Below are 22,699 nucleotides of genomic sequence, written 5' to 3'. Positions count from 1 at the left end.
TTTCTTCCAGCTTTGAGTTAATTGGGTTTGTGTGGCTGGCAGCAAAAGCTTTCCTGTGGATGTTCTTCACTGGGTTTTCTGCTTGCTAGATTTAATAGTTAGCAGTTAAATATCTTGAAGTAAATCTGTCTGAGAATTAGAAATATTATCCACTGATCTATAGTGACTGTTGGCCAATTTGGGTGCAAACGAGTTTGTTTGGATAGTATTCACCAAAATTGTCCAAGATTCTGTAAAAGGTATTTCCATATAAAACATTTATACTATATAAAATATTATGAATAAAATTTCATGGTCCACGGATGCTGCATCTTGTCACTGTACATTTCAGAGGAGATATTATTTGCTGTAAAAAGCACTAGAAATAGCTCTAAACAAGCATTTTATTTTCCAGATAATTATGAATTATGTGATATAATAATTGAAATATTATGTGAAGTTATGTGAAATAACTGAAAACAGTTGAAATGGTTTTATTTAGCAAAGTAGTCAAAAGCGTATGGGTAAGTCAAAAGTCAAATACCAGCTCTGTATTACCTAAGTTTATATCCTGTTTCTATCTGAATGCTTGTTTCTTTATTGGATTGGGTCTGGGCAATGCACTCCAAAGGTTTTTACTGGCAAACTGTTTTTTCAAATGCCTTCCCCAAGGAATTTTTTTAAAAATAATGCTCATTTAATTCATTACTACATTCTTTTTAGCCCAATTATCTTTGTCAAATTTGTTGCCCTTGCCAACAGTTTCCCATCGCAGCCATACACTTTGTTAAATTTTTCCAGTTTCCCAAATATATCCCTATAAAATTTTGTATGCAAACAGTGCTAGTGATATTTGAAGAATTCTGATCATTACTAGTTTCATTTTTAAGCTCGGATGCCTGAAGTTTAGTGATGACTCAAAACAACTGGAAAATTAGCCTTAGAACAGAGAAATTATTTTGAAATCATTTACTTGAAGTTTATTTCAGGTGGTCTTTAAAAAAATATATTTTATTATTAATGTGTTTGAGCTGGTGCTAGAGGAGGAACCATGCATGAGGTTGGTTGTGCTCGATGCTCAAATGACGGGGAGCAGTTTCTCAGCTGCACCCTGCCTGTTTAACTGCAGGGGAACATGGTGGGGACAAGTGATGGAGCATGCAGAAGTGACTTGTGTTGTCACATTGGTAAAACAGCACAGAGGGAAAACCTTTGCTTTGCATGTTTCTGAAGGTAGTGTACTGGAGTCTGACTGGTTTTTCTTTGCACTACTTCCCCGAGGCTTCAAGTCACAGGGAGCAGGGAAGATGCTCCTTTGAGTGAAAGCTTCCCCAGAGCTGGCAGTACTCTTCCCCCACTGCAGCAACTGGAAGAGTTGCCATGGGGAAGCAGTAGATCTAACTAGACATCACATCATGGCTCTTCTTTCTGTTTGATGCAGGAGGCTCTTCAGTCCTTTCTACCAGATTTTACTGAAGAGCCTTCTCACTAAATTATCTTTTACACTTCATTGTAATAAGCTTGACGGTTCTCTTGGGTGGAAATGCTTTTGATTAAAATGGAAATTTTTGAGTTTGCAGCTTGGCTAAAGAGGCAGTTGTGTTTCTTGGTAGCTCTCTTCTGTGTTGCACTCGCCGCTTTTTCACGAAGTAGCGTTTCCTGCATATGCGGTCCAAGTGCGGCCCACTAGGTGTTGTGGGAACATCTGGCTAGGTACTCATGTTTAGAAGAAAGCATGTACAATGACCCTATGTTAAATCTGGAAATCATCACTACAGCATGTGTGTTTGCAAGTGGAGTGCTCTGAGAGTTTGGAGTCCACAACTACTGCCTCTTTTAGTACTGCACAGGCTTTTTCCTACTTGTGGGACATAAGTGGGGATTTAAAAGGTCAGTATGTTTCTGTGATCCTCCCTCCGCCTTTACAACCTTACCTATGCAGGTCAGAATACATTGGAGTCCATCTTTCAAGGTGCGTCTGTCTTGTCCTCTTAGTTGAATGCCAGGCTCTGTCCTGTAGTACCTCACTGAAAACATTCAACTGTTAGATCCTTTGAAGTTTTACTAAATTATTTTTAAGGGGTTAAAAACTGGGCACATTCTTGTATCATTTTCAAAGTTTGTTCCCTAAATCTTGGCGAATAACATAATGTTGTAAGAAACTGAAAGCTGGAAATGTTTTAATAATAAACCCCTGCTTTCATCTGTCAAGGCACCTAAATAGAGAATGTAGACGATCAAAGTATTATTTGACAGCCTCTTCAAAATATTGGGAAAGCATCTTTATCAATTATTGGCAGGGCAGAAGGATCAGATTGGAGTTTGACACTTTGTGGTAGCTTGGAAAACACGAGTAAGTCATACTGTGCATCTAAACGTGCAAAGTGCTGGATGCCCTCAGTTTCTCCTTCAATTAAGAAAGAATTGAGAACATTTAAAGTTTTTCAGGATGGGTCTTCAGTTTTGCACTGATCTTCTGTTCCTCAAAGTATCTTTAGCTAACTGTCCTTCCTCCGTTTCAGCATGGCACGTGAAAATGTATTAACTATTCCTACAAGACCCAGGGGTGTAATGAAGTACAAATATGGATTACCTGCCATTCATTCCTGTCTCCTGCATGCAAGAACAAAGGCTGATCGCAGTATGGAGAGGGATCGCAAGCTGTTAGTGACATGCTGGGTTAACATACCCTAATGTAATCTTGCATAAATGCATGGAGATAAAAGCAAAATGTAACTTTGCTGTTACTGGAAGGATGTAATATAATATCCAGCGCCAAGGTGATGTAGGTAGCCTGGTATTTCGCAATTGTGCAGAGTTATGAGATCTGGCATGTCACGTTACCGGCCTGTTTCCTGCTGCGTGCTTGTCAGAAACCTCAAATTTGTGACTGACAGCTCTGCGCCGCTTGCTTGAATTTCTGCCTTCATCCAATTTATTTTGTAATTTATTGAGACAGAGTAGCTTCCTGCTCTAAAACAACTCAAGGAGCGACAGCTGTAGGCACACCTGTCATGCAGAAGCAAGGCCAGAGAATTTTGGTATGAAATCGTCAAAAAATGGAGTCAAGCAACGTCGTCCACCTTGTGCAGAGTACCTGGTGGTGCTGGCTGTTTCTTGATTAAAGGCAGAGGTTCCTTAGTCAGACTCTTCCGCATCCACAGCATAAGCCTCTGCCAGCACTTATGGGTATGGTGGCTGACGGCTCACTTGACACAGTGTGAAGGGATAATGCCTGACAGCATCTTGCTTGTTGTGTTCTTAGCTTTGAAACCAAGTTTGCACACATGTCAGTCAAGGGAGAGTAGCACACTGAATGTTTGTCAAAATAGTCTAAAATTTCACTTGATGACCTGTTGAACGTGGCATAAGAAAGTGGTAAATCAGCAATAAACAATTTTTTCTGGAATCTCTTTCCAGCACCATGCCGGTCCTGACTTAAGTATTACCTTGTTTAGCCTCGCATTCATTTTGGCAAAGTAAATGGAGAGAAGTGGGTTGGTTACAGCTGCCAAAGGAAGTGTTGTCAGGGAGTGGGTCTTTTCTATGGATTCCAGCCCTGTGTTGGCAGACTTAGGAGGAAACTATCTGAAAACTTCAGCTTGTCATTGTGTACTGACTACCTTGTCAGTAGTGTGAATATTCAGTAACAAAATCTATAAAGCTAGAATATTTTTTCTGGTGTCTAAAAAGAGCTTTATTTCAATAGTAAAACATTTGCCATGTAACTTGCAAATTACTTTCCATGTAATATATTTTATTACTCAGCAGAACCTACAAATAAGTTAGTACTTTTGAGCCTGTGGCCTTCTGTTGAGTGTATGGATTGATCATAGCCCCCATTCTTACACGTATGTGATTGTGTGGCCAGCCCTGTTCGTTGGAGTCAGCAGTTGTTAACATTGACAGCAATTTCAGCAGATTTTGTACTTATTTTTAGCACTGGGAAAACAATCAGGCTTTCTATGAGTTTCATAGGAACAATTCAAAAGCCATGTCTATCTAGAGCCCTTTAATCAAGAATCCCACTGGATTTTTCTCATCTGAGGATATCGTAAGGATGCTGGTTATTACATGACTTCTCTGATGGAGGTAGTACTCTCCACTATGTCAGCTTATGGTCAGGTGCTCTAAGTTTGTGCTTAGATTACAGATATTTATCCTGGAGGACTGGGCAATTGCTTTTACTGTGTTGTATTTGACTGCGACAACAGAAGCAACTTCGAACGGTGCTGCTGGCCAAAAGAACCTGATGGGTTATATACTCACCAGCAGGGAAATGTGTAGGGACAAGATACCCAACAATTGCTGTAGCTGTAGGTGGCTGGGTTTCTTGCATTACCACAGTGAAGCACTGATCTAACACTGCTGGGATGTTAGTATATCACTCAACTAAAAATAAGTCCTTTATAACTTCCAAAGTACTTACAGTGCTTGTTGTAGAAAACAGCTGCTTTTGATTCCTTAGTATCATTGAGCATATGAACCCATGAGCTGAAATCCCTCTTGAAAAAAAATAGGAATTATATTTAATAGGAGGGAGAGGCAGTAAACCAGGTTTGGATGTATATTGAATATTCTATTTATTTCATATTGTCTGAAAATTCACAGATGTCTGTCTACAAAGTTTAAATAGGTAGATAACCCTGAAAATTTAACAGACAACAACAAAGATGATCCTTTGGTTTAAGAGTCTTTTTTGCTTCATCAGGAATGAAAATTAATGTTTCACCACTGCAGATTTGTTTTTTTTCTCCATTGGCTGCAGTCAAGCCAAGCTTTTCACCTTGTCTTGATTGTTCTTACAATGATTAGTAATTGTAAGTGATTTCATTTTTGCATCTTTAATAATAAACTGAAGAAACAGATTTAAAGAAAAATAGGTTTGGTGGTGGTTTTTTTACTTTCAGTATCAGGAAGCTGGTTAATGTTGGTTTACAGTAGAATTTATAGATATCTTTGATACTTATTTTTGTGTGAGTAGAATAGAATCTGATGTCTACAAATTTAGTTTGATCATCCAGCATCACAATTTTGAGCACAGTTTCTTGTAGATGGGACGTAGTTATACAAATGGCTGGAGCCCTGAAGCAAATGAGGAGACATTATCATGGTAAGAGGACGTAGTTGCCTCCTCTCACTGCCTAGGTAGCAAGGGGCCATAGATGTTCGGGCATTCTCAGTTCACTCTAAGTCACTGCTAAATTTGAGATCTAATGCCTAGATCTTATTGAGGGCATTTCATCCGTGGAAACAAAGCACACCAATGGAGAGCTCATGGCATTTTTGCCACTTTGCAGGTGGGAATGTAGTGGCGTAGAGAGGAAAATTATTCACCCTGGGTTGGACAATAAAGCAGGGGGGGCCTGGGCATTCATTTGGATGCTTTTAGTCCTGGATTAATACCCCGGCATTTAAATTGCATTCCGTTTCTTATCTTTTCCTTAATTTTGACTTGAATGTGTCTCAGTCTTCCTGTAATGTTCCTACACAGACAGCCATTCTCACCTATTTTATCTCTGCTCTGGCAAGTTCAGTTTTGAAGGAGTTTTGAAGACAGACCACTTTTCTCTGCTGTGCTAGCCTTCTTACTTGTAGGCGCCAAAGGTTCCCGTTATATAGGAAAGCTAAAAGGCACAAAGGAAGAAGCAACCAATTTTGTAATCTAAGCTTGATGTTCTACTTTTTTTATCTCCCTGCAAAATAAATCCCTTTTCTGGTTTTCAGAACTGAGATTGTGGTTTAAATCAGCACTGCACTGCCCTGACTGCGTGCGGTGACACCTGAGACTCTTGGCCTGGGGGTTTTCTTTCTTACTTCTTAGAAACTTCAACCCTACAATCAGCCCATGTTTGTGATACAGAGTAGAGCATGTTTGGCAAAGAAATCAGTATGAGTCTTAAGACTGAGTCCCTAACAGTAAATAACTCTCCTGTCTTGAGAGTTGGTTCAGGTAGCCATTCTCCCTTGGGAAGTGCCTCTTTGGCACTGCCTACCACTGACAAAAAGGCTTCACCTGGTTTTTGAAACTGTTCTCCTGTGCTGCTGAACGGAGAGTTGCTCTTAATGACTTGGCAGTAGCTCCACACCATTCACTCATCCTTATGATGAGTGGTTACTCATCCGTGATATAAATTACTATATTCTACAGGCAGTCCCAGCTCTAATTCCTTGGCTAAAAGGAAATTCTCTCTTGTGTGATTAAAGTCGGTGGCCATCTTTTTAAAAATAAAAATAAGGGCTGCCATCAGAAGGCTAATTTCCTGAACAAGGTAGCACAGTACAGATAGCTCCTAAAATAGGTGGAAAGGAAAAGAAAGTTTTTGCCTTAATCATTAGAAGCAATTAATTTAACATAATTAATGTAAATTATTGTAAGTGGGGAGAGATACAGAACTGCAGGGCACTGCAGGTTTAAAGTAATTTTTTGATTAAAGTTTCCTAGGCTGTAAAACTGTAATTGGGTAGGGGAAGGAGGGGAATCCATCCCTATATTATAAACTAAACAATCTGGTCTGAAGCATACTGGAATATGAGATAATAGTAATTAGGTGTAGAACAAAAGAGTTTCTGTGGAGCTGAGAGTAAGGGAATTACGGAGTTGACAAGCCCGACATTCCTCCTCTGTTCTCAAGACTAAAAATTATACTTTCAACAAAATGTTCTTATGTTTGGTGCATCACTCCGGTATGGATAGATGTGTCAACCTCAGTGCCACTGTAGTTTTTGAAGGATTTCTGTTTTCTATCCTTTCACTTCTCTGATAAAAGTTGGATATTGTTTTGGAGACTGTCAGTCTAATATTCTTGTAACAGCAGCAGAATAATTTGAAGAAATACAAAATGATGGATAATGATGAAATTGAGTAAGGAGACACTGGAAAACTTTGCTAGGCAGCTGGGAGGTTACATGAAAATAAGCTTGTGTTTTTAATGTAACTGCAAGTTAAAGGCCTTGATGGAAACATTTATTTGTTCTTTCTTGCTTATGTCCAGCATAACCAAGTAAACAGTGATTCTGAATCACATTAGGAGGACTGTTTGTTCTGTAACCGTAGGTTTTCATGCTTGAGACATTTTCAGAAGGTATTTCACAGAATCACGAAGTTGCTGAGGTGGGCAGGGACCTCTGGAGGTATTCTAGTCCAGCCCCTGTGCTGATGGTAGAGTCAGCTGGAGCAGGTTGCCTAGGACCGTGTCCAGATTTTGAGTATCTCCAAGGACAGAGACTCCGCAACCATTCTGGGCAACCTGTTACCATGTTCTGCCACCGTTACAGTAAAAAAAACTTTTTCTAATGTTTAAAAGAAATTTCCTGTATTTTAGTTTCTTCCCATTGCCTCTCGCCCTGTCACACTGCACCACTGAGAAGAGTCTCACTCTGTCTTCTTTGCACCCTCCCATCAGGTATTTATATCCATGGAGGTCCCCCCAAGCCTTCTCTTCTCCAGACTGAACAGTCCTGGTCAGTCACTCGGTCTCTCCTCGTATGACAGATGCTCCAATTCATTAATCGTCTTTGTGGCCCTTTGCTAGGCTCACTCCAGTAAGTTCCTGTCTCTCTAGTTCTGGGGAGCCTGGAACTGGGCGCAGCACTCCAGATATGTCTCATCAGGCCTGAGTGGAGCGAAAGGATCACCTGCCTTGACCTGTTGCCAGTCCTCTTCATAGTACAGCCCAGGATGCTAGTGGTCGTCTTTGGTGGTTCATGGTCAGCTTGGTAACCACCAGGACCCCAAGGTCTTTCTCTGCAAAGCTGCTTGCCACCCACCAGCCCCCGGCATGTAATGGTGGATGGCGTTATTCATGGGCAAGACTTTGCATTTCCCCTTGTTGAACTTCATGAGGTTCCTCTCTGTCCAGTTCTCCAGCCTGTCGAGGTCCTTTTGAATGGCAGCACACCTATCTGGTGTATCAGCCACTCCTCACAGTTTTATATCATCAGCAAACTCTGCCTCTTCATCCAGGTCATTAACGAAGAGGTTAAACAGTGTTGGCCCCGATATCAACCCCTTGAGTACCGCAGTAGGACTTTGTGCCACTGATCACAACCCCCTGAGCCCAGCTGTTCAGCTGGTTCGGTCCACCTCACTGTCCATTTATCTAGTCCATATGTAATCAGTTTGTCTTGGAGCTTCACTGAAGTGAATCTTTAGCAATTGCTTTGCTTTTTAGTCTTTTTTTTGTAAAGGAATAAGGTTTACACAGTAATGCCATCCATCTGTCCCCTTCCCTCATCCCAGCCTCCCCCTCAATCCCTGTAGCTTTTGAACACACACATCAGTTTCCATCAAATTTGACAGAGCAGCAGAGTCTTTACATCCAGTTCCCACAGCTGTCACAAAAATTGTCAGCAGCAGCAAAGAGAGGATGGTCCATGAGTGAGCCACCAGGAAAGTCTCCCGTGCAAGCTCAGCCAGGAACCCACTCTGGGTGGGCTGTTGACAGGCTCGTGTGGACATGTGCAGCTCGGAGCAGACCACGCGCTTTGCCTTTCTCCCAGCTGGTGGCAAGGAGACCTGGGTGCAACCCAAGAGGGCTGCAGGAGGGTGAGGGAACTGGAGAGAGGAGGTTGTAAAGAGTACAAGGAAAAGCTGTATAGTGGCGGGGGTGGGGGGAGGAGAGCAGTAATGATAGTCTGCAAATCTGTAGGTCATCAGATTTTGCTATCTTTGCTGAATGTGTCTTTAAAAGCCCTTTCTTGATTTTGCTAGATATTCCCTAGCTGCATGGGTAAAAAATGTGTGGGCTGCAAATAGACTCTTGCACACTGAGGCTTTATTCTGGTAACGAGAACTACCCGCAAGCTATTCAGATGCCATGGGGAGGCCCAGTACTTCATACTGATTGCGAGATCTGCATGTTTTTACTCACATTTGTCTTTTTTCCTCTTCTGTATTTAGCCACATTTGAAGTAATCAGCAATCAGACTACTGTATATGTTAACTTTTAGGAGATTATTGCACAACCTCTCATTTTTTTCAGTACTGCTGGCTCTTACCCCAACAATAGAAAGATATATGCTATTAAGATTGCTTAAGAAGTAATTGAGGTCAAGGCTTTGAAGCTACTGCTGCTTCATCTTGCATTATTAATTCTCAAGGCTTACAGAAAGAGTGGCATTGTAAAACCCATTGTACACTGTATCATGCGCTCTGCTTGCGTGCATTCTGCTATCCTTTTCATAATGTTGGAACATCTCGTTGGGTTACCTCTTATCATTTTTAGTTGTTTCAATTCGTCTGTAAACTGCATTTCTCCTTCTCTACTTTCACTCTTCCCTATGATCTTGGAATTATTCTGATGTGAAGTTTGTGAGGTCACAGTCTTTCTTGGCAAGAAATTATAGTGAAAGTTTCCAAGAGTTCACTGTGGGATCAAGGGCTATGGCAGAAAGAGTTTGAGGCGATACAGCTACTTCTATACCCGTAGAAACAGTAAGAAGATATTGTTTTTAAAACTTAGTAGGGTAAGAAATGTTTTGCCAAACGTGGTGATTGCCACAGTACTTCAGCAATCCATTGGTCTTTGCTGGGTTTCCTGATGCTTCATCTCCAGTTGTGGTATGTCAGGAGATTTCAGGACAGCTTTCCAGACAGTTCGTTCTACAGGATGATCCAATTTAATCTTTGCAAAAGAAATGCGTAAAGACATAGGTAAGACATTACTTGACCTCTTTACTATTTTTCTTCTTAAGTGTTTTGTTTCTTCTTGGTGTCTGTTTATTTTACCAGGGATCTCAGCTGGTTGTCCCACAGCTTTTAACACTGATACATCATACTTCTGAGTAATTGCTTTGTGGGGTCATCGTTACAAATGGTCTTTCTAAGACTTGCGATGTTCCAGACTGGAGCGCTGACCTCAGCTTTCTTTTCTGTGCTACCTTTTGTACTGTAAACGCGCAGCAGATTTCTCCACCCAGGGCAGTCGTCTCCGTTCCTTTGACCCATCCTGTGTGTGTTTTCTCCCACTGCTCTTCCAGAGAGACTCAGAAAGAACTACGAGGATAGATCTGGGCCTCCAGGAACTCCTCAGGCTTTTGATTTGTGATCTGGGTCCAAGAATTTAGGATGCAAATTAGTATGTTTTCATCTTCAACTTGTTCGGGTGTTGGACTTTGTCAACAACTCGCTTGATGCAGTTGGCTCTTAGCTCAAGGAAGGGTAGGCAAGAGAAAGGCTGTTTAGTATTAGTCAAGACAGGGATATCGTTAGAGCTGACAAGGGCAGGCATGCCCAGATCTTGCTCTCATTATGTTTGCTTCAGGCTGGCTTTATCAGACCCTCATTTTTGAGGTTGTTTGCATTGTAGAATGTTTGAGTCAGTGCGTCGCTTAAATTCGCATAGTCTCATCCTTGTTGTGCTGTTTTACTTACTCATGTTTGAGTTTCTGATGGACTGGGATCTGTCTTTGTCTGTTGCCTAGTATGAGGTTTTCCACTTAACCTCATTCCCTTGTTTAAATTGATAGCCCTGCACCAGCCCTTGACATCCTGAAGTCTCTCTTGCTAATAGAAAGTAGCTGGTTCTGAACATTTTCTTCAAGAACACTGCTCTTTATTTTTAACAGTACAAAACTGTGACGTGATGAAAGTGTGAGGGTTGTTTTTTTTAACCTTCTTCAAGTAAAATAAGAAACTTGCATTTATTCCTGGATACTGAATCGAGTATCTGTTTCCTGATTTCTTCTAAAAAGGGTCATGAAACATTGAAGAATTGTTCTAATTAAATGCACCCATAAGGTGTATCTGAGGAATTGAAGTATATATTCACCTTTGGCCGGACAAACCTGTCATCTCTGTGTAAGCAAACTTTTTTTTCCCCTTATTTGTAATGAATCCCACAGTACTTGTAACCGATCCAGAATGCGTGACCTTGCTTTCATGACGTATGCTGCCACTGCTCAGACGTCAGCTGCTCCACGCACCGATCTGATTTCGTGCCGATGATGGGGATGTGCGCCTGTCACCGTGACATGCGAAGACGTCAGCAGGGCAATAGCAGACAGCGTGTGCGTCATTGCCTTTGCCTTCCCTAGCCCTCCAGATCTGTGGATTTGGAGGGCTAGGGAAGAAATCAGAGCTGGAGCCCCAGCATCTTCATTGTCCTGAAATTCTCTTCAAGCAGTTTGTTTCAGACCATGGGTCTCCAGCTGGTACAAGTACCTGTGGACACCGCGTTTATGGTTTATCAGTCAGTAAGCGGCAGAAGGAGCTTCTCGAGGGAAGAACTCCATCTATTGTGTTAAAGGCTAACCTTAGCTTTTCAAGCTTTTACCACACTGGAAAAGAATTTAGCCCTAAAAGGATTTCAAGCTTGATGTGGTTTTTCTTTTTTTTGGAAGCTGTTTAATTTTTGTTGTGGGGTTTTTATTACTCTTTGATTACAGCTTAACTGTCTTATTAAGAACAACAGTACCATTCCAGTCCAAAAACATCTTTCCATAAGAATTCTCCCTGTGAGTCATTGCATTTATTTATCTCCATATTTATTGCAGTAAATCCTTCACTTCCTCTGCATATCCAACCACCCTGTTTGGTGTTTGTTGTTCTCACTGAAATTGTGGCAGCCACAGTAGAATATATATTTGGTTTTCTGCAATATTCCTGCATTTAGAGAACTGCACTGGGGTTTTTCTTGGATGGTCTCCTCATTTTATGTGCTGCGTCCGTGTTACAGCCTTTGAAGCCTTTTCCCGGTGAGCATAAAGTACATTAAATGGCATGTGCAAATGAGCTGTGCAACAGCCGCCAATTGTGCTAACAGATGTAAATAGGAAAAACATTACTTTTCTAATGCTAAAAGTATTTATAGAAACCATTATCCATTTTTTTTAGAACACTTTGATTATGGATGGAGCCTCCTTCAGGTTTGGTAAAGTTGATTAAGCTTTTGGAGATGGTTTGACTTGCTGAGGTAATGATAGAAATGTGGAAGAAATGCAGATGTTTTAAAGCTTTTGTTTTATGTCCTTTAGGCAAATAAGTGGCTTAAAAGGAAAGCTTTTGCTTTGCCGCCTTCATAAAAATGCATGGCTTTAAAACAGAAACATACAGGAGGGTTGTTGAATGCAAATAAGGAGTCTGACCTCTTTGAGCTGAGTTCCCCATGTGCCTCACCTGCCCAGTCATGTTTGTTTGAACATCGATTTGACTTGAGTAGAGTATGACGTGCAAAAACCCTCTTGCCAGATCCAGGCAGCTCCCTTTTCCTCTGTGCTTGTAATTTAGCCATTAAGATCTGAGATCCTGAGGACACATCCTCTCTTGGGAATGAGTGGCATCCTCATGGGTGGAAGTGCGTTTGCAGCACAGAGGAGGTTTAACATCAGTGTAATTGGGATGATTCAGGTAATTTTCTGGAAGGGCTCTCTCTATTAACTCTCTCCAACAACTGTATCGACAAGACAGCCGGCGTGCCCGGCGCCAGCCTCGGGCTGACCCCGGTGGCATTGGAGGAGCAGGGAGACAAGCGCCTGACATCAGGCACTGAGTGACGGAGCAATCTCCGTGCTCCCTGGTTTAACTCATAGGAGGTTTTCTTTGTTTTCAGCAACCTGGGCGAAATCATAAATGGTGATAAGCAAATCAGTCACAGTCAGGGCAAATTGCAAGGCATTTTGCACTGTGGCCATATGACCAGAGGACTCGCAAAAGTCTCCACCATCTGCCTCCAGCCGTGCTGCTCCGTAAGCCCAGGGGCAGATTGGCAAAAGCTGTCAGGACCTGCATCCCATTTGATCCAGGGAATGTTTTTCTTTGGGAAGCTGGTTTGCCCTCTTCAGCTGGCTTGGTTCCCTCGCCTTTGCACAAATGGGATTTAGATGTAGTTATCCCTGGCTACCACGGCACCTTTCACACTCTGCCTCCTAATCCGTAGCCCTTTTCTCTTCCCGTAACTTCAGAGAGTGCTTTTTTTTTTTCCTTTATCTTTGCTTCACTGGCAAACAACAGAAAGTTTGCGGAAGCATGAGGGAAATGGTTCCTACTTAAGATCTGAGAATCTCAAACAAATGGACGTGCTGCTCTGTGTTCAGTGTCCTAATGCTTCACTCTCTCTTTGCAACGCGTCTTTGACTTCTCCCCAGAGCAGTGTCCTGGCAGGCAGGTCACTACTTTTCACATCAACTCTGTAACCATACAAATTCTGTAATGTACAAACACGTACAGATATTTTTCAAAAAAAGGTTTGAAACTTAGTGTTTCTCTTCTTCCCCACAATGCTGCTTTTTTCCAAATAGTCACAGTAAAAACAGCACTGGCATGGGGTTATGTTTTGTTTTCGTTTGGTTTTTTCCCCCTCCAGTAAAAATTCCACCATTTTTTCCCTTTAGGACTTAGCCACCAAAGAGATCTACTAAAGCATTTTCTTATAATTTTGCAAAATCAGAATTGCTTGATGTCTAGAAACGGTGTTTAAAATCTGAAGTAGCGAACATGGGCCGTGAAAATCGATGCTCCCACGGGAGCCTGTGGGAGATACCTATGTATAGGTTTTTCACTCTCCGCTCTTCTCTTTCTTTGTAGAACTAAAATTTAATTACAGAGCTTGGAAAATTCTTCAGATGGTGTAAAGGCTGAGCTAAATAAAACAATGACAGGGAAATGATAGCAAGGCAGGAACATGAATTGGAAAAACACCTCATACTTAAGATTTTTGTATTGCTCAAAGGTTTCATTCAGCTCCTTTTTAAATGGGAGTGGGTGTGTGGGGGTTGATGGGTGTGAATACTCATTATTTCTTACAAGATGGAAAAGAAAGAAAAGGTCGCTTTAAATATAGTTCATAGGGCTAATGGGTAAATCTACCTGGTTATTATATCCTCCTCCTAAAGCTTTGGCTGGAGCTGAGTAATGTCATGTTCCCGGTGCTCGGAAGACCCCTTTACTACACTGCACTTGAAGTAAAACCGCAAGTAACAGAAATTGTTTGGAATTTAACCTTGTGATAAACTTTGGACTAAAACAGTGTTCTGTTAAAACAGTGCTGCTGCTATTATTATTATTATTATTTATTTCGTTGTTTTCTTCAACACAAAGGAGGGAAGGGCAGGAGCAATTGAGTATTTTTGTGATCTTTTTTTGTCTCCATTTGAATTTTACAGAATTGTAAATCCAAATGATGTGAAGGTGGATCAGAGTTTGTGACAGTATCTGGGTGGTTGTAGTCACGATCGAGGGACAGATGCGGTATGCTGCATGTTTTCCTGCGGGGACTGGCCAGTATGGCCTTCAGCCTTGTGAACACAGCCCCCAGAGAGGGGGGAATAGGCTCTGGTCTCTAACGTACTTGAGGGCAGAAACTGAGGTCCGTATTATGAGCAGGAAGAAGAAAAATTCTGCCAAATACTGCAGTGTGTGGAGTGGCACCAGTAGTGTGTATATTAAGGATAACGAGCTAAATCTGCTTTGTGGTGGTGTTTGTTTTTTTTATTGTGTAATTCTCAGGTATACATTGTTTTAAATAAATAAAAAAAAAGGTTCCTGAGATAAAGTTTCCATTACAACTTTTCCAGACTCTTCTGGTAGCTGTGACAGAGAAGTGTTGTGTTTGCTTTGGATAACTGAGCAGATCTTCTTTCTTTTTCAAATTAAACTGATTTTCTATTATTAAGCTTTTATCAGTACAACTCAGTGCAGTATAAATTGTTGAAAAAATAAAGCCTTCTCTCTTGGAGGTGCCAAATCAGGTCAAACCCCGTTTTCAAAAAGGTACCTAGTTCTTGAGTGTGTGCTTCAATATGCTTTTACAAATTGTAGACCGTGCTTCTCTTCTGGGGTTTTGGGGTGGCTGTTTTCCTTTTGTTTCCATAATTGTCTAGATATCCTCTCCCAAGTGCTCCTCAAAGATACATAATTTGTGATAAATTACCACGCTGGCCAGGTACTGGGGTTGTGTGTATGCCTTCAGTGGAAAATACCTTGTAGTAACAACTTCTTAGACTGCCGTATTTTTAATCTCATTGCAGTGTGGCACGTTTTTAAGACGAGCAGCTCATCAGTTGAGACTTAAGTGAATTGTTTTAATATTACATCAATCGGTATTTTTTTTTTATCTAAAGCTAATTACATAAGGATTTGCTTTTTAATATTTTCTTAGTGCAAATCATGGCACATATGCTGTCTGTTAAGAACATACAGTACAAATGAAAATAATGAAATCAGTTAAGTTGTTTGAAATTGATGTCTTTGGCCAGAGTTCTTACTAAAATATATAAATATATATATCTCTATATATTTATCTGCTTTAAGGTTATTTGTTGAACTTCTTTGTATAAACAAAACTTCTTTGTTTCATTTTAACTTTATGGTTTGTTCTGTAACCCAGTTTTCAGCTAATGATGCAGTGAAATATGTCGTGGCTTATATTCCATACTCTTCATCCACTGATGGATTTTGTATTTCCCTTTGATTGATTGTCTCCATATGATGTTCATCAAATGAAGTGGTGATTTGGCCAGCATTACCCACGCACCAAATAATTCCCACAGGGCTACTCACGTATCGCTCTTCTCTCCTTCTCACCTCCCCACAGCTCAGGGCAAAACTGCTTTGGGTCTGCCTTAAAATTGTATAACCTCTCCCGTTTTAGATGGTCTCTTCTCGTACGTGGATTTGAGAACTGAGCACCTTCAGGGCTGGACTTCCACCAGGGTCTTGCTTATCCAGGGTGAGGGCTGGGATAGGACAGGGAGCTGGAGGTGGGGCAGGGGGGACACGCTGGTGCCTGGGAGCTGTAGGGGTGGCATGTGGGGCAGGGCGGCGAGGCCCTCGCTCCCCACGGAGCTGCGTCCGGGCTCATCTGTGCCTCTTAGTATCCAGCTGGAGCTGGGAGAGGACCTGCTGTGCTCTTTTGGAGTATGCTTAGAGTTACGATGTTTTGATTTGTTTACATTTTTATTAGTTTTCTATTCCCAGCTGATCATTTTATACCTTTTTCCTTTAAAAGGTATGGGGAAGGCATTTGTTGACTCGTATAATGTGATACTTGTACAGTCCATCCTGTTACTGTGCTGTGCGACGGGATGGCCATTGTGCTAAAGGGATACTGGCATTGTCTGAGCTTCAGTTTCCCGTACTTACCTCAAGGCCAGTGCCTAATTTAGGTCCCTGAATCGTGTCACTCTTACTTTGCACAGAGGAGGTCTATCGCCTGGCTTAGCACGAGGCACAGACCTCTCCGGTCGCATCTGCGTGTCCTTCCACCCTAGGCAAGGCAGCAGGTACTGCTCACAGATAGGAACCCAAGCCTCGTTCCTCCCTACCACCCAGCACATCTCCAGAGAGCCCAAGGGCAGTTTTGTCCGCCTCTCACTCCATTTATCTTCTGTCTCAAAATCTGTGAAGGTAATACTGTACAGTGAGGTTGGTGAAGGGCAAAGGATCTTTAAAATTAGATTTCCCCTTTGGACAGCTCTTCCAGGTGGTATTTCGTGGACTCACTGATGGCCTGTCAGGGCTGAATGACTGGCTGAGTTGTTTCTGATGATGTTTCACGTGTTATAGCATCAGTGCTTCTGTAGTAAAACGTCACAGAAGCAGTCTCCCCCTTCATCAGTCTTTGGCCTGACAACTCTGATGACATGGGAAACTACTTCAGCGTAGAGGCAGGCAGCTGTGCCTCTGGCCAGGCTAGCAGTGGGATGTGGTCCAGGTCCAGAGGGACGTGGCCTGAGCCCCACCGGGCAAAGCAACCACTGCCATCAGCTGGATGAGTGTTCTGGCAGGCAGATAAATGGGCATTGACATGAACTGCTTTGATGGTGGGGGATTTCCAGCAGCAAACCTCTTGACTCTTTTCCCCCTCAACATTGAGACTATGGGATGTGGTATGCTTTTCTCGTCAGTGTCTTGGCATTGAAGGACAGTTGGGGCTCAGGGCAGTAATGCAGACTTGGGGTTGGGTACAGTTCCTTGGAGTCTCCTGCAGAAAGAATCGGAGAAAGAAGCTGTATTCAAGTGGGTAGGCTTTGTTTTTTTTTAATAAGAGTAGGTGTTTTGCACAACCTGCCTTCTAGCCCATCTTTCTAGTAGTCCTACGCTTAGGGTCTGTCCTTGAAGGCAAGTTAAGAAAGGGTAAAATGCACTGCTTTGTGTCGCAGAGAGTATCAGGGCAGATACGTACTGCATGGCGATGGGTGCTTGCACACGCGGTGTCCATGTGCCAGGTGAATAAAGCATCTCCAGCTCCCCTCCCCATGAAACGAGTCCCCCCTCTTTCCCTGAGCATTCCTAGCAGGATTTTGTACGCTCCTCCTTATAATGCAGAATATGTGCTGCTCTGATCAATTTTTTTTACTTCTGATTATTCAGTACTGCACATAAACAGATGTGCACATAGAAAAGTGCCCCCTGTTAATCAGGAACTGTTAAGCCATATGGCATGTGAGGATAGAATATTACAGCTATGGGATGAGAACCTCCTGTTCAGCAACCAGGTTCACATGCAGCGAGTACCATGTTAATGTATTCTTGTTAACGCTGTCAGTTCCATCATCTGGCAAGTCAGCCTAAGTGACGGCGTGGATTTCTGGAGCGTTCCTTCTCTGCTGAGGTCCTGCTTCTGTTAAGTCAGTGCCGAGAGCTTGTCTTCCCATGTAAAAACTTCGTAAAGGTATGGGTGAAAAAGCAGAGGATGCTCTGAGCTGCCTGTACCGCACTGCTCTTAGATATTGTAGATACGGTGAAGATGCAGTTGGCCCTATTGCACGTCCAGTGGTATGTCTTTGCCCAGTTTCTTTTAGTGACCTGTCTCTTGGAGAATCGCAAGAGGAGGAGAGTCCAGGAGGCTTCACGTATCAGGTGCAGCGTTGTGACCAACGTGCTCTAATGTTGTGAGTGCCCAAGAACAGGCGGACAGCAAGTGTTGCTGCTGCGAGCGATCAGTCCATAATACTGAGAACAGCCATCATAACCAGTAAATGAGAGGTTTCCAGCATCGTTTGCCATTATGAGTAATTGTTCTAGTTTGCATCAATGTGTCAGAGCTGAAAACAAATTCAAAAGGTCACTTTTCTTTTGTTTGTGTGATATTTTAACAGACTCAAGGTACCTAGAGATTGTTCTTGCTTGCGGCAGCCTGAGATCTGGGGAACACTCGTAATAGATGTGTTGTTTACAAGTAGTTACTTTAAAAATGCTTTCACGTGATACTTGGCTATCATAACTGTCATCACAGGATTGAAGTTGCCTGGTATCTGAAATCTTATTTAAAATGAAAACAGCATTAGCTCTGTAGCATTAGTTTCTTAGCATGCTTAATGTATGATTGTATGAACGTGGAAAGAGGTGTGCTTGCAGCAGAGTTAAAAGTCGCTACGCAGAATGTTGCCTTTAGCAGGTGCCGTATCGTACCAAAATAGCTGCTCCTTTCTCCCAAGAAGTGCAGGCAGCCTGTCTCTAAGGAGGAAGGGAATTTCTGCAGCCCTAAAGAACTGGTTTCTTTTAGTAGTCAGTCCTTGCAGGGTTCCTCTCCGCACCTGGGCTCGTACTGCCTGATACCAAGGTGTCAAGCATCTTACAGTGATTTCATGTAATGGATGCTTGTAATTTATGCTCTCTCCTTTTATTTCTTCCAAAGCACAAACCTGTACCTCTCTTGAGAAGACCCATTAGTGGTGGGTGTTTTTTTCCTGAAGTGCATTTATACTTTTTATTTCCACACCTATGATATTTTTGGCCTTAAACCGTGTTTCAGACTTCTTTGAGATTCAGAGCACTTTGCATATAGTTCATGGACATCTCTGTCATGCACTTTATCAGTTGGAAAACGAAATCATGGACAAGGTTGCTGATGGATTGTAGTTCTTCTTTGATACTTTGATTTGGGACTTTAACCATGAGATTACCTTTCTCCTTTTGCTGATAGAAAAACTCCCCAGCAGAAAACCAAGCCATCGTAAAGGGAGCTGATCAGGAAGTGTTTGAAGCGTGGTGTTGAGGCCAAGGAAATACCAATGCATTGCAAGGCTAGCTGTAGCAAAAAGGCTATATCACTGCTTTATTCTGGGGTGATGTGATGTCTAGCAAAAATTTTAGTGGCAGTGTATAGCTAAATGCTGATCAAGACATGGAGGAAAATCCAATTTTTTTAAAAAAAGGGGGAGACACAGCTGATGTAGTTAAGCTAGAAGCAGGCAAAGTTAGCTTGGGGAGGGGACATTTTAGCTTTGATAATTTCTGTTTCTATTTTAAGTATCTTATGATATCTTTCAGATTTCAGAATGGGTTACTGTGTGCCCCTGCAAGGGAAAACAGCGCTCTCCCCATTTTTAAAACAAGCTTCACAGTTAAAAGCACCTGCTCCCTACTTTTCAGACCTTCTTAGCAGTATTACTATGAGTAATGGTGCATATTGCGGTGCTCAGCTTTTATCTGCTGTTAACAAAAAAGTAAAAAAGACCCGATACTGAAGTCCTCAAACAATGAACGGCCATTATTTACATGCGCATTAAATTCATGAACTGCTGCTCTGTCTGTAAACTTCATTTTATTCAGCACTTTGCTGAGTGGACTGTACCAGAACACTCAATGTGTGTTTGAAGGGCATCGCTTTATGTATTGGCAAACCTGGAGCCGCTCTCTTTGACGAGGTACGTTGTTTAAAGCAGGAGCGTGCCTTGCTGCGATACCTCAGGTCACGGCAGCAAGACTTTGCCCCCTTTCTAGTAAAAGCAGAGCCTTGATTTGGCGGGCAGAGGATTTCAGTGCTTCTGTGGCCCCTGCTCTCCAGGCCGCTGCCTTCAAAGCCTCCTCATCTGTTGTCTCTGTTGGTGTTTTATATTCTGGCCAGCACGCAAAACTGGGGCTGGAAATCAAAAAAGCAGCACTTTGCTGTGAAGCCCCCACTTGAATCTGGAGCACGGGCCACTCGGTGTGTTTGTGTTGAACATATTTAATAACAGGCTGTAAGCGTGCGAGGCAAGGTTCAGACTCCGAATAACATTACAGGAATGTAGCATCTGTCTGACATCCCGGCTTGGATAAGTATCAAATGAGGAAAGTATGTCAGAATTTCTCCCGCTCGGCATCTCCATGCTTTATAAAGATAAACTACCAGAAATGTGTGCTTTTCCATCGATGCAGAGGCTATATAATAATTCTGTAGGTTTTCTGTGGAGGGCTACAGGTGTAAAACGTGTTCCCTCCGAACCACTTTAACAAATGAGTGACTTGGATGATGAATTTTTAATTCTCTAGGCTATAACATATGACAAAAAAAAAAAGCAGTGATTGATCACGTGCTTAATTTTGTGCTAGCTGTGGTACTGTGCAGTTACCAGGGGGAGGCCAGAATGAGTATTTGGGGCAGAGCTGCGGCCTTTGTAACAGTTCCTGCTGTAGCCTTGCCTCTCTTATCCAGTAAGGACAGCGTCGCTTCCTTCCCTAAAACCATGGCCAGCTCTTCGCTGTGCCGCTAGCTGGGACCTGGCCTCCCAGCACTGGTGACCTGTCACACGCAGTCTGTTTGTAGCTGTGTTGATAGCTGGCGATGGCAAACTCTGCTCAGTTCAGTCCCCAGAGGAGATCCCCGGCGGAGCACGGACGTCTGCTTGCAAGGACTCGCCTCAGTTCTCGTACACCATGTCGGAAACATGTACTGGGGAGAGCGGCGGGCCTTTGGCGTGATGGAGATTTGACCCTACTGGTGCTAACGTGGGAGTCCACCACCGCTGTAGTCCTACGTGAGTCCCTCTCTGATGTGCGTGGGGTAATTCTGACTGTGCTTTCCTCTAGGAGGACTTTCGGAATAAAGTTGAAGATTACATTAAGCGCTATGCGAGATGATGAAGGGAGATGGATGGCAGGACCATGGCTTCCACACTAGAGTTGTCCTTAACTTTAACAACAACAACAACAAAACCAGCCCGGATTGTACTAGTCCTGTGTCCATGTTGTACTGAAGAAGAAAACTAACTTCATAACTTGTCCATGTTAAAAGGCGAGTTCAGCATAAATACAGCAAGAAATTGTGTATGTTGATTGAAAAAGTTGTTTGCTTACTTTTAAAAATGTTTACTCTTCTGAACTGTACTGTATATCCTGTTGATGAGATATGCTTGAGAAGTTAAAAGAAATCACTATTGAAATTGTAATTACACTTTTTTTTAACACTTGCCTAGTTTGGAGGGGGGAAGGAAAAAAAAAAAACCAAACCGTAAAGGTGGCGTGTTTTTGGAACACTTCAAGTTGGCAATAAAATGGTCTCCTGTGAACCAAATCACAATACTGTTGCCTTTGATGAGCAGAAACAATACAAGCTTTTTCCAAGAGTCATTCAACTAAGGCTTAGAGCTTGCCAGAATGCAAGTGCTAAATGAAATTCTACTTCTGATATTGAAATTCTTGATGATATTTAATGTAAGTACATTTTTGTCACATGTTTGGAATTTTTACATTGTTATTTTCAGCTCCTGTTTGGGCTACAGTATTTTTTTTGTTTCTATTCATTGTGTGAAGTAGTTAAAAAGAAATATAGGCTAATCCATAACTTAAGTAAATGTGTAGTATTAGTAAAATTATATATATATATTATATATTTCTGTGAAAATTTAATGAAAGGGAGATTTTTTTTTTTAAGAAATCTGCCTTTGGCTTTCCGATCTGGATGTGGTGAGGGAGCATCGGACGCCGTTCGATCTGATGAAAGTAAACTCAAGCACCGTTACTTGGAGGACACCTAATTGTGTTCTTCAAACTTCTGCACTGAAAGTGAATGACTAATAATGCAGCTCAGAATAATAACGCACTGCACCCTCTTTTAAACACTTGTGCGCTCCTGGCTTTTTTGGCGATTTAAAAGGATATGATGCTATAATTGCCTTTTCTGTAAGCAGCTGTGTATCAAACACATAGTATGTGCAAGCAGGGATCCTTCTGAAGAGAGCAGCATGTGCTTCAGGGTAAATGCTGTGAGAAGTCTGCTGCCTGTCGTGTGCCAGAGCTCCCCACTGCTCGCCCGCCGACCCAGGCGGTGCCCGGGGCGGCCGAGCCGGGGGGCATTGGCGTAGCCTCAGAGACCGAACCGCATTTCGCTCGTGGGATCACGCAGAGGAGGTGCAATGGAACCGATTCAAGCTTTTATAAATAGATAAACCATAGAAATAAATGTTCGTGTGGTTTCATACGGAGCAAGTGTGCGTGTGACGTTTGGGTGTTGACTGTGGGGTTTTTTTGTCCCCCGAATGATTATGCCTCGTTCTTTCCTCTGCAGACGCTGAAGGAAACCAACATTGTCTCCATCGTTAGTGTGGCAGAGCTGGCTTGCAAATTTTAAGCGTGGTGCAGCCTTGCTTGTTAAGTTTTCCCTGTGCCTTTTCCCTCACAGCTCCCCAGGCTCCTGTATGTGTTACTGGAGGTCTGAGAAAGCAGGGAGGTGAAATGCAGAGATCGGTATGCAGGAGGAGAGCCTTACCGTGAGCTTCATCTTTGGGTAATATTGCCACTGTGTCTATTTAAAATGAAACATGGATCAGCATATTATTTTAAGCAGGTAACTGCGGTGAGAGATCTTTGCTGCCAAAATAGTAATGTCAGGGAAGGTAAGGAATAAAGCACTCAAAAATAGAAAGATTGGAAAATATGTCCAGTTTTTGCATATTGAGTCAGAAGGATTTTCAAGGTGAAAACGCTGAACCAGTTTGCCTTAACGAAGGTGAGCGCTCCCTGCTGTATCGGCACCCTGGTACTGTTTATCACCTTCCATCCTTCAGCAAAAGGGGT

General features: G+C 42.3%; 1 protein-coding gene across 30 annotated transcripts in view; it reads left to right on the top strand.

Moving 5' to 3' along the window:
* UBE2F (ubiquitin conjugating enzyme E2 F (putative)) overlaps positions 1-22,107 on the top strand; it is an 84,182-nt gene extending 62,075 nt beyond the window's left edge. For 5 of the 30 annotated variants that reach the window (XM_087730274.1, XM_087730275.1, XM_087730277.1 and 2 more), the window contains one exon: positions 2,502-10,813. In XM_087730274.1, the coding sequence (XP_087586400.1) occupies positions 2,502-2,673 (172 nt within the window). In that variant the 3' untranslated portion in view covers positions 2,674-10,813. The other 25 variants (XM_087730290.1, XM_087730287.1, XM_087730272.1 and 22 more) reach the window with 17 other exon arrangements.
* Positions 22,108-22,699: the final 592 nt, after the last annotated feature.

The sequence above is a fragment of the Nipponia nippon genome, unplaced genomic scaffold (assembly GCF_047370975.1).
Source record: "Nipponia nippon isolate SJK-2023a ecotype South Korea unplaced genomic scaffold, ASM4737097v1 scaffold_5, whole genome shotgun sequence".
NCBI lineage: Eukaryota > Metazoa > Chordata > Aves > Pelecaniformes > Threskiornithidae > Nipponia > Nipponia nippon.
The sequence above is the reverse complement of the archived record's forward strand: the minus strand, read 5'-3'. Positions and strand labels throughout refer to the sequence as shown.